This window comes from Sander vitreus, chromosome 22, assembly GCF_031162955.1.
Source record: "Sander vitreus isolate 19-12246 chromosome 22, sanVit1, whole genome shotgun sequence".
Taxonomy (NCBI): Eukaryota; Metazoa; Chordata; class Actinopteri; order Perciformes; family Percidae; genus Sander; species Sander vitreus.
The window spans coordinates 23,738,414-23,748,771 of NC_135876.1; the positions used below are offsets into that span (position 1 = coordinate 23,738,414).

A 10,358-nucleotide genomic window follows, 5' to 3' on the forward strand; every position below is an offset into this window, starting at 1 on the left:
AAGACTTTAATTACACGTTCCACAATATATCTCATAAAATCAGGATTTTCTGCCATCTTAGACTAAGATGACTTAGATGTGTGTGTTGTAGATGTTTGTAGTTGCTTCTGTATATGTGTGAAGAAACTGTGGTTAGACCATGTGTAGTCATTAAAGCCCACCACTGACATTTTCCGCTTTCTTTCATGTCTTTTTCCTTCTTCTGCCCTTGTTTGGTCAGAAATTGCACACAAATTAAACAGACAGAAGCAGGCATTCGTTTCGTAAATGTCCTTATTATTACTTCCTCTAATAAGTGATGCTTTAAAAAAAAAGGCCAGTGACAAAGAATTGTACATAAGTGTCTGACGAGCAGCTTGTTATGTGTGAAAGCAAACACAGGAAGTGGGGATGCTTTTGTCCGTGCAGACAATGATGTATAAAAGTGGTTTGGCTACATCTAAAAATCGTTCTAAATCGACTAAGAAGTCTTCTTTGCCTACATCATCAAATATTTTTAACATCATTCTGCAAAGCGAGGAAATTATGGACAATCAGAGTTTTTAATCGCACATTAAAGTCATAAGGAAGAAAAAACACTCCAAAAGATTTTACTTAAAGCTCAGACGACAGAGTCAGGACTGATAGATTTAGCCTGGAAAAGGTTGAGGAATAGCTACTTGGCATGAAAATAAATATGTATTTTCAGACTTCAGGCTTTCCAGATGTAAAGATTGCTTTCCACAACATGCTCCCTAAACTCCCTTGTTTTTTAAAATTATTTTGTTGGTCTAATGTCTCATTTTGTTCAGCTATCTGCCTTCACATTGAATTATGTTGGTGCTGTACTTGTTTTCCATGTGCTTTGCAAAACCTTTTCAATAAAAATACGTTTGAAAAGAAAAAAGATTTTACTGATACATATATGAACATTTACAGGGAGTGACAGAGGAGTTGATTGCCTCATTAAAACTTAAACAAGTTCCAATAATATCAAATATTTCCACCATTCTGGATGTCTGTAGTTATAACAATAAATGAAAAAAGGTTCTAGGAACTTGAATAGAAGCACAGACAAGGATGCTTCTACTGCAGTGCAACCAAAAAAAATAAAGCAACACCAGCCTGAGTGCGGCAGAAATAGACACACACACCAAACACAGTCAACTGTACTGAAAAATAGATAGATATAGAAATAGATACATTATTCTGTGAGCTACATGCTTACAGAGAACTGAGGCATTATAGAGACATTCACAGTACTTTCATCAAGGTTTAAAAAGAGCAGGGGGTGTGTTCACGCCAGCATTTTGTTTTCTGTCATTGCCTTAACACTGTCGCAGGACAGGAAGGAAGGAGCATTTAGAAAAGATTTACATGCTCACAGAAAGCTGACAGGATCTGATTTTAGTCCCTTGTTCATCAGCATATCTGAGTTCTGATCTGATCTTTCTATGTGCAAAGGCTGGTTTTATCAATAAACTGTTTTATTTATCATATTAATCTCTGCCATACCCCAAGGCTATACAACTGATATATAGCTGCAACTCTACCCCAGCCACAGACAGGAAGTCAGAAAGTAGCCGTGAGTGGTTAGTTTCTAAGTTAAAAAACAACTGTTAATGCTAGTAAAACAACAATGCTGAGACATACTGAAACTTTTCTTCAGTTGGATCACTGGATGGCAGATGTTTTGAGATAAGAGTTAACATCAAGGGCTTCCTTTATCAGTTTACATATGCATACCATTTTAGATGCGTCATATGCAAATGATGACATGCATCTAATCAGTTAGATTCTTTTCACACGACAGCAGAACAGAAATAGCTCCCACATACATGTACAGCCACAAAGCAGCGGCAGAAATACAAGACAATTACAATTATTCATCGCTAGAACAAGAGTCTGCAGCCCTGTGAGGCTGCAGTGACGTGTAGTGGTGCTTCACCTCAATCAACACAAGCTGAATGGAGATCCAGAAACACACCTGCAATTATGGCCATAAGTGACACCAAACGAAACAAAACCGATATTGGAGATGTAGCTTAAAGGCTACATCCAAACTAATACATTTTCATTTTAAAACAGTGTTTTTAAATGAAAACGATCTTATATCACAGGCCATTCACATACAGTCTGGGCATGCATGTGCCGGTTAGCAAATCGGAGCAGATTGGAGCAGATAATGTTAATAGATGAAGACAAAGTGATTACAGTTCATCCTCTGGGGATCATGAAAGTCTGAACCAGATGTCATGGTAATCCATCCAACAGTTGTTGAGATATTTCCGTCTGAGCGACCAACCTCTCCACTCATAACTACAGGAATACAAGCAGTTGTTTGTCCAAGTTCCTTATTCACTATATTCCTTAGCACCCCATAGTTCAGACAAAATGTCTTTTCCACTCTCCTAATGTGTTAAAGTGTCAAAGTTGTTCAATCAGGCAACACTTCAACGTATTCTGAGCCAGGAGCATCTAGAAGAAAATGGAAGAAAAGCTTAAATATATCACTTATAAAAAAAAAAGATGCAGTTAGAATAAGACAGGAAGATCAAATATATGACGTACTCTCATAGTCAACTTCTTCCTCGGGTACGGGCGTCTTCTTCCCCTGTGCCTCAGGTGGATCAGGTGGATCAGGTGGACCATGACATTTTTGGGGCTGGATCAAGAAGGCCGTCTTTCTTTTGACAGAGTGGCGAAGGTGCATGGCCAGGCCCTGGTTCTTCCTTTTATAGTGACGGACCAGGTCGTCCAAATTCTTAAAAAATATCTCATTGAAACCTCCCACTGTCTGAAGGAACAACAACGAAGACATAGAGTAAATAACATCTCCATGGAGAGGAAAAACATGTGAACAGAGAAGGACAACAGTGCATGTGAAAGCTTTGTCGATTCATCGATTGGAAAAAATGTCCATCACAGATTTCCTTGAGCCCGAGGTGATGTCTTTACGTGTCTTGTTTAGCTCGACCAACAATTCAAAACCCAAAAGTATTCAGTGATGAGAAAATATAGCAAATCCTCACATTGGAGAAGCTGTAGAAGCAGATTTCTGGCAGTTTTGCTTGAAAAATTACTCAAATGGGTAATCAATTATCAAAATAGTTGCCAATTAACTTTCTTTCCACAGAATAATCGACTAATGGTTTTAGTTCTAAATCGAGCAACAACATGTAGGAAGCAGGGGGGAAAAAACACAATGTTAAAGAAGAGAAACTAATTCTTAGAAGTGGAAACACAATATCTTATAATGCCTCCGCGCCGGTGATTTGGCAAAAACTTCCACTTGGACTTAAGAATGAACTGATCAGATTTTGGAAGTCAAAGGTCAAAGTAACTTCTAGTCTGGCTCTACGGATGTGCATTGCCGGGATAATGCCTGACATCACCCTTTCCATGCCCCCCATTCTGTCTTTGTTCTTTATCGGAGCTGGTTTAAGAAAAACAAACAAGCCAGAGCGTTTATTCCCCTATCCCAGAATAAATAAGCGGTGTAACCATCGTTGACACAGCGCTGTGGAATAAGGTCTGACTCTACACCGTAGCCTGACGTGCACCTCTCGAAAAACGTAACTACACGTCGCGGCCACGCACGCCGCTGGTTCTCCTTCTCTATAAACAACATGAAATCAAGGAGAGGGTTAACTTTTCCTGCTCCAGATTGTGAGAGACACTTTGTTTCTCTCACTATGACTCTAGAGTCACTACTCACTCTGAAGCTAATCGCCGTCACTCTCTCACTTCTCCCTCTCTCTATCACCCACTCCCCCCCCCACCAACACCAATGCACAAGTAAACAAAGAGTTTCGCGATTGACCCTCTGGAACCCCCCCCAGTGTTCTGGCGGTGAAATACACTGCGATGCAAAGAAGCGCGTTCAACCCCGACGCAGAACTCCGAAAGGGTCACGACGCTGTAGGAGCGACGGCGTGGAGTTTACGCACAACCATAAAACGGCCTTAAGACTCACATGACGCGTTTTGGGTCAGAAAAAATAAGAATTCCTATGTATGACACAGCACACAACAATAGCGGGACTAGACCCAAAGAAGAACAAAAAAGAAGAAGAAATGTAGAGGGGAATAATGTTGATGACTAATGACTATTTTTTTGTAGTACCCTTGTATGCAGGTCGGTGTGTGAGAGCGCATGTGGGTGGATGGGTTTCCTGTGTAAAAGAGAGGCGAGACAATATTGACCAAAGGAAAAAAGAAAGAAAGAGAGAAAAAAACAAACATAGCTACAATGCTTATGGGGGAATCTCTGCTGGGCAAAGAGGCGCTTGGTTGGATCGGGGGCAGGCTAGAGGACAATAAAAAATGAAATGAAAGAAACATGGCGTAAAAAGTCTTCTCTAAATCTAAATCAGTCAAAAATGAAAGAGGAATTCAATTCTCTGATCTAAATGCAAACTGCGTCTCAAATCTTAAACTCTGGCAGCCTGATAATCAGTTTGAATTTCCATTTCCTTTTGACGTCATCGCTAAAAAAAACTACAGAGATGTGGGCGGTCATTCAGAGATCTGGAAACTGAAAATATTAGCAATTAGCATTCATGCAGATTTGATCAAACCTTTTATGTTTGCAGTGGAAAAAAAAGCATCCCTCAATAATATGGCAGTGTGTGAGTAGACATATAGCACGTCAGAGGAGTTTCCTGCGAGGGCTTGAGCTAATAACTGCTGAGTTTCCATATCGGTTGTGAAATGTTCCTTTAACTCAAAATGATCTGATCTGTGGTTTCTGTTTACATGTATTAGTTTTAGGAGGAGGAGGAGGGCAAATGCAACTCAAATAAAGCCACAATATATATATAGTAATACGAATTATAAATAAGATGAGAACATACCAAAGTTAATAAAACAGAAGGATTTAGTTGAGTTCTGAACTTTGTTACTTACAGTATGTTTAAAGCAAAAAAACAAACAGATTACAGCCTGAAAATGTGCAGTTGTCTCTCTGTCTGTCTGTCTGTCTGTCTGTCTGTCTGTCTGTCTGTCTGTCTGTCTCTCTGCATCTCTGTCTATCTTTCTCTCTGTCTGTCTCTCTGTCTGTCTGTCTCTCTGCATCTCTGTCTGTCTGTCTCTCTGTCTCTTTGTCTGTCTGTCTGTCTCTCTGTCTATCTGTCTCTCTGTCTCTCTGTCTGTCTCTTTGTCTGTCTGTCTGTCTCTCTGTCTGTCTGTCTGTCTGTCTATCTGTCTCTTTGTCTGTCTGTCTGTCTATCTGTCTCTCTGTCTGTCTGTCTCTCTGTCTGTGGACAGATTTTGTCACTGCGATATCGTCACAATTTTAAAATGTTTTGCCTCAATGAAATATATTTTAAAGAAAGAAATGTTTCTTGATGTAAATCAGGAAATATCTGATCAAAGAATCTGACCAAACATTTAACACCAACTTTCAATATTTAACATTTTTTGACACATTTCTGTCAGTATTTGAAAGTATTAGGGTTCAATATCCAGCCTGCAGAAGACGCGTTTTAAAACAACATTTAGACCTTTATGTTGGTGAAATTTATGAACAAATAATAAATTAAATGGATGCAATGAAGGGACGTGGATCCTGGCTATGGCACTAAATGCTTATGTACAGCATGTGTGTGTGTGTGTGTGTGTGTGTGTGTGTGTGTGTGTGTGTGTGTGTGTGTTTACCATGAGAGTATAGTTTCCAGTGTGTGTCTGCAGCAGTCTGTAGGTATACACCACCCTCTGTTTGCTGCAACGATAAAGATATAGAGATAAAGATATATGTCATTGATCCATGATTTTTACATGATGCAGATTTTTAACCATAAAATAATATAATGAGTGAATTAGATGAATATAATATAAATGGGCGCCCGCTCTACCAACTGAGCCATCCGGGCGCCCATATATAGAGGTTTACTCCTCGACGCAGCGGGCCCGGGTTCGCCTCTGACCCGCGGCCCTTTGCTGCGTGTCATTCCCCCCTCTCTCTCCCCTTTCATGTCTTCATCTGTCCTGTCAAAATAAAAGCCAAAAATGCCCAAAAAAGAATCTTAAAAATCTAATGAGATGGATTTTAACAGCAGTTTTAGTTTTAATGGATGATACAACATGCCCAAATAAACAAAACATGATGCTGATCCATTGAATCCTCCCTCCAGAGTCATTTACAGCTGAAGGAAAGGCATTTTACTTCCCTTTGAAAGCTTTTCTTCTGCATTTGTTCTATTAAAAATATTTGCATTTGTGTCAACGACTTTGTGTCTCGTCTCGTGTATAAAAATGTTCACAAAAAAAGGCAGAAGCAGCAACCAACCACAGTGGAACCACACTAAACCACAACTAATTTTAGCTGTAACAGTTGTTAGCAGTAAGTACAGTAGCAATACATATAAATATTCTAATATTTCTTTAAACCAACTTTGACCAAAATAAATCTAATCTCCTTGTAAACAGTAAACACTGTACATTTTACATGCATTAGATTGTCCTACCTGTTGCAAAATTAAAGCATGCATACAAACAATATATACAAGCAAAAATAGATATTATTATTTAAAATATTTAAAAATGATTTGGATTCAACTTTGATGGCGTTTATGCGTAATACTTTCATTCGTAAGATTGTAAATGGACTGTTTTTATATGGCGCTTTTCTAGTCTTTACGACTACTCAAAGCACTTTTACCTAGTACAGTATAGTATAGTATTCACCATTCACACGCATTCATACACTGAGGCCGAGGCTGCCGTACAAGGTGCCACCTGCTCATCAGATAAGCACTCACACTGTTAAAACCATTTCAAAAAAATATAATAAAAAGTGTATATTGGTTATAATGTTACCAACCCTACCTTTAATCTGGCAAAAACATTAAATATAACCTGAAAATACACATCACAGAGTATGTAATAATAGTAATAATATTCAGTATAAAAATACTCTTGTAAAAGTCCTGCATTTTACTTAGATTACAATGCATCATCTTTACAACTAATCTTGTGTTTTATGTGTAATATCTTAATCTGAACTGTAACAAGAAACTATAGCTGTGGAACAAAACAAAACAGAAAGTATAATATTCCCCTGAATAATAATAATACACCAGTTTTATACAGCGTTTTTCAAAGTCCTCAAAGACGCTTTACATAGGATACAAATAAAAACGAGCAGTACATACAAATATGTACACATGTGAATGTACTTAGATACATTCCACCACTGACCAGGAGTATCTCTAACTCTAATACCAATCTTTATACTTATACAGCCTTAAAAGGACTGAAACAAACCCTTCAGAAGTCTGGCACATTAAAGTGTAATGGACCAGTATATAATGCAGAAGTGAAGAGTACTCACTAAGTGAAGAGTACTCGCTAAAGACATTAAAAAGTACTCACTAAACACACAGACACATGGCTCCCTGGATGGTCTCGCTGTCTCGGATCAGGTAGGCTCCGTCCTTGTTCTTCTTCCCCAGCAGATCCTCACACTCGGTCTTGGAGATGGCGCCGTGGTAAAACAGAGGGAGAGCTGCTGCCATGGCGAAGAGCGACATCCACCAAAACCACTGAGCAAACACGTCTCAGGACAGCTTCATTTTTGAGAACAGTAGCTGTGTGCACTCCCCCGGAGATGTAAAACAACTGCCAACAGAAGTCCAGATGAAGATGCTAATTTAGTTGTCTGAGGTCTGGAGGGTCTGCAGCTGCAAAAGAGAGTAAAAAAGAGAAAAACTGACAGAGAGAGAGAGAGAGAGAGCGAGAGAGAGCGAGAGAGAGAGGTCAGCGCTCAACACATGGAGGTGTTGAGTGCACCGTGAGAAAAAACAAAGAAAGAACACTATGAAGGTGGCCAAACAGTTTCACAGGAAGTGTTTATGAGAGAGAGAGAGAGAGAGAGAGAGAGAGAGAGAGAGAGAGAGAGAGAGAGAGAGACAGACAGAAGCACTTCCTATACTGTGACAAATACAAACCAATTAGAAAAATCTTCTGTTTGTTTGTACAGGGACAAACTGAAATTTGATTTAGGCGAGAATTCAAACTGTTGCATCTTACAGTAGCAGCTGAATTTGTCGCCTCCTGCCACAGATTAAGAGATGACCACGGAAACACCACAGAGGAGTAAACCCCCATAACTAACAGAACACCCACCCATGTCAATATGTCCCTGTAAATATGTTAAATTGTGACAAAGTTGTAACAATGTGATCAAATGTGTAATGATTTTGCTGAACCATTGTACTCCTCGTGCCTTTATCACTTTATGTTTAGGTTGGTGTTTATTTTATAGTTTATGTTGGGCCAGTTATTGTCAATCTCCTTTTATTTATTGTTAAGAGAGAGAGAGAGAGAGAGAGAGAGAGAGAGAGAGAGAGAGAGTGTGTCGTGTTTTGAACTCAGTACTGATCTTCACTTAAAGGTGCTGTAGGTAGGATTGGGAAGATCCAGGACTTAGCCAAAAAATTTGAACATCAACAACATCTCAGTCCCTCCCCCCCGTTCTGCTAAAGCCCAAAAGCAGAACTGTGCATGAGCAGTGACTGACACGCAGTTAGACACCCCCCCCCTGGCCCTGATAGGTGCATCTGAACAGGGAGCTGTGGATTTTTGCAAATCACACTACAGGCTGTAGGTGGAGCCAGAGGAGCCGGATTTCTTTTATTACCTGCTTCCTGTAGTTCTACTGGAACATAGGGTCAGTTTCAGTAAATATGACAGAAAGGTAGTTTTATATATATATAAGTCTTACCTACTGTACCTTTAACTTACAGGTGTTATGCATCCTAAAAGACTCATCTGTCCATCTGAAAAATTATTTCCACTCATTGTTTTGACTTGTTTTATAACTTGCTTACTCTAATTCTTTACTTTTTAAAACACGTTTTATGGAGGTGTTCAACGTGTAAACAAGAATCCAGTTTAAATACAAAATCCATGGGACACTGACAAAGCAACAACTTGATTAGACATCAAGGCTCGTTGTCTTTTCACTTTACTGCTGCTCGAGCAGCAACAGGGTTTAATGTCTGACATTAAAGAAATACTAACTTTAGTTACAAAACTTGTAAACTTCTTTTATTTAAGTTTTCCATGAATTTCTGTTTGTTTTGTCATGCTCTATTTAATTAAATGAGACTTTGTGTTTAAATAAAGGGATTTAAAGTGCCCATAGTATGAAAAAATCACTTTTTCTGGGATTTGGGGTGTTATTTTATGTCTCTGGTGCTTCCACACGCATACAAACTTGGAGGGAAAAAAACATCCATGCTGTTTTGAGTGAGATATGGTTTCTGAATGTAACCTGCCTTCAGTCTCCGGGTGAGCTGGTCAAAATCTGCAGGGCATGCTAGCGGTTAGCCCCCTCGTTCTCAATGGCAAAACACTGCTACAACACACACAAGTTCACCATAATCTACAAAAGAACTACTGTCATGTCCCTGTTCGACCTCATTTAAAAGAAGTCTCCCGGCTAATCCTGCCTTGTACTGACTGCAGTTAGAGAAACAGCTAGCTCTGTAGCTAAAACAGAGAGCTCAACACACAGGGTGAAAAGAGGAGCTGCAGCAATGTGCAGTACAACAAAAATATGGTGTTTTTTGATAATTAAACCATGTAAACCTATTCTGGTACAACCTCAAAATACAATTATGAACCTGAAAATGAGCATAATATGGCCACTTTAATACATTAGACTATTACATATATACTGTATACTGTATGCCTGGATGCTACACTCTGCCCCTCAGTGCCAGTAAACTGTATTTACTTTGTAAGATTTGTTTTACCCGTGTTGTCCTGCAGGAGGTGCTGTGTGCTCCACGCACGCACGCGCACGCACACACGCACACACACACACACACACACACAGTTTTCTCTGTTGTCTTTACAAAACACACACGTGTGCCTGAGCTTCTGCCATCAGGTTTCATTTAATCACTGCAAGTTTCCACCTCTGTTAAAGGGTGATTAGACGAGTCATAAAATATCTATGATATAATACATGTTATTGATCTTAATTAGAATTGTATAAATGAAAAACATTTAGAGTTTAGTGTTGCATTTTCATGAAGTTTGAAGGTGTTACAAGATTTTGAAATATGTGGTTTTTTTTGTTCCTCCTTTGAGTCAAACTCTAAAAACACACTTCCCATCATGCACCTCTTTGTGTCTTTCTTTTGATTATAAGTTCTCCTTAACGTTTTCTTGTATCGTGTGTGTGTGTGTGTGTGTGTGTGTGTCTCTCTCTCTCTCTGTTTGTGAGATGATTGTGGCTGAAGGAGAGCTGAAGGCGTCTCGTGTTTTAAATAAAAGGAGCCCCCCCCCCCAGATACTTGCTTTCGTTGTCTCCGTCCAGAGAGGCGTCCATCCTGGTCTTCCTCCTCCCCACAGAGCTCCTCGACATGT

The 10,358-nt window shown here is 39.4% G+C and overlaps 1 protein-coding gene across 1 annotated transcript; it reads right to left on the minus strand.

Annotated features, from left to right (window-relative positions):
• Positions 1-871: 871 nt before the first annotated feature.
• Positions 872-7,809, minus strand: LOC144537139 (SH2 domain-containing protein 1B). Its single transcript, XM_078280595.1, has 4 exons — positions 7,353-7,809; positions 5,637-5,700; positions 2,551-2,776; positions 872-2,457 (listed from the first exon to the last, which is right to left on the minus strand). Exons 1-4 carry the CDS (start codon positions 7,508-7,510, stop codon positions 2,417-2,419), a joined length of 489 nt encoding a protein of 162 aa, XP_078136721.1. The 5' UTR covers positions 7,511-7,809; the 3' UTR covers positions 872-2,416.
• Between the last annotated feature and the right edge of the window lie 2,549 nt (positions 7,810-10,358).

Bases quoted from the DNA above. Each gene is read 5' to 3' on its own strand.
- LOC144537139 (XM_078280595.1), bottom strand. From the start codon at position 7,510: ATGTCGCTCTTCGCCATGGCAGCAGCTCTCCCTCTGTTTTACCACGGC. The intron at 5,701-7,352 runs GTGAGTACTTTT...TTATCGTTGCAG, and splicing joins GCCATGTGTCTGTGTGTTTA to CAAACAGAGGGTGGTGTATA. The intron at 2,458-2,550 runs GTACGTCATATA...ATTTTCTTCTAG, and splicing joins GGAAGAAGTTGACTATGAGA to ATGCTCCTGGCTCAGAATAC.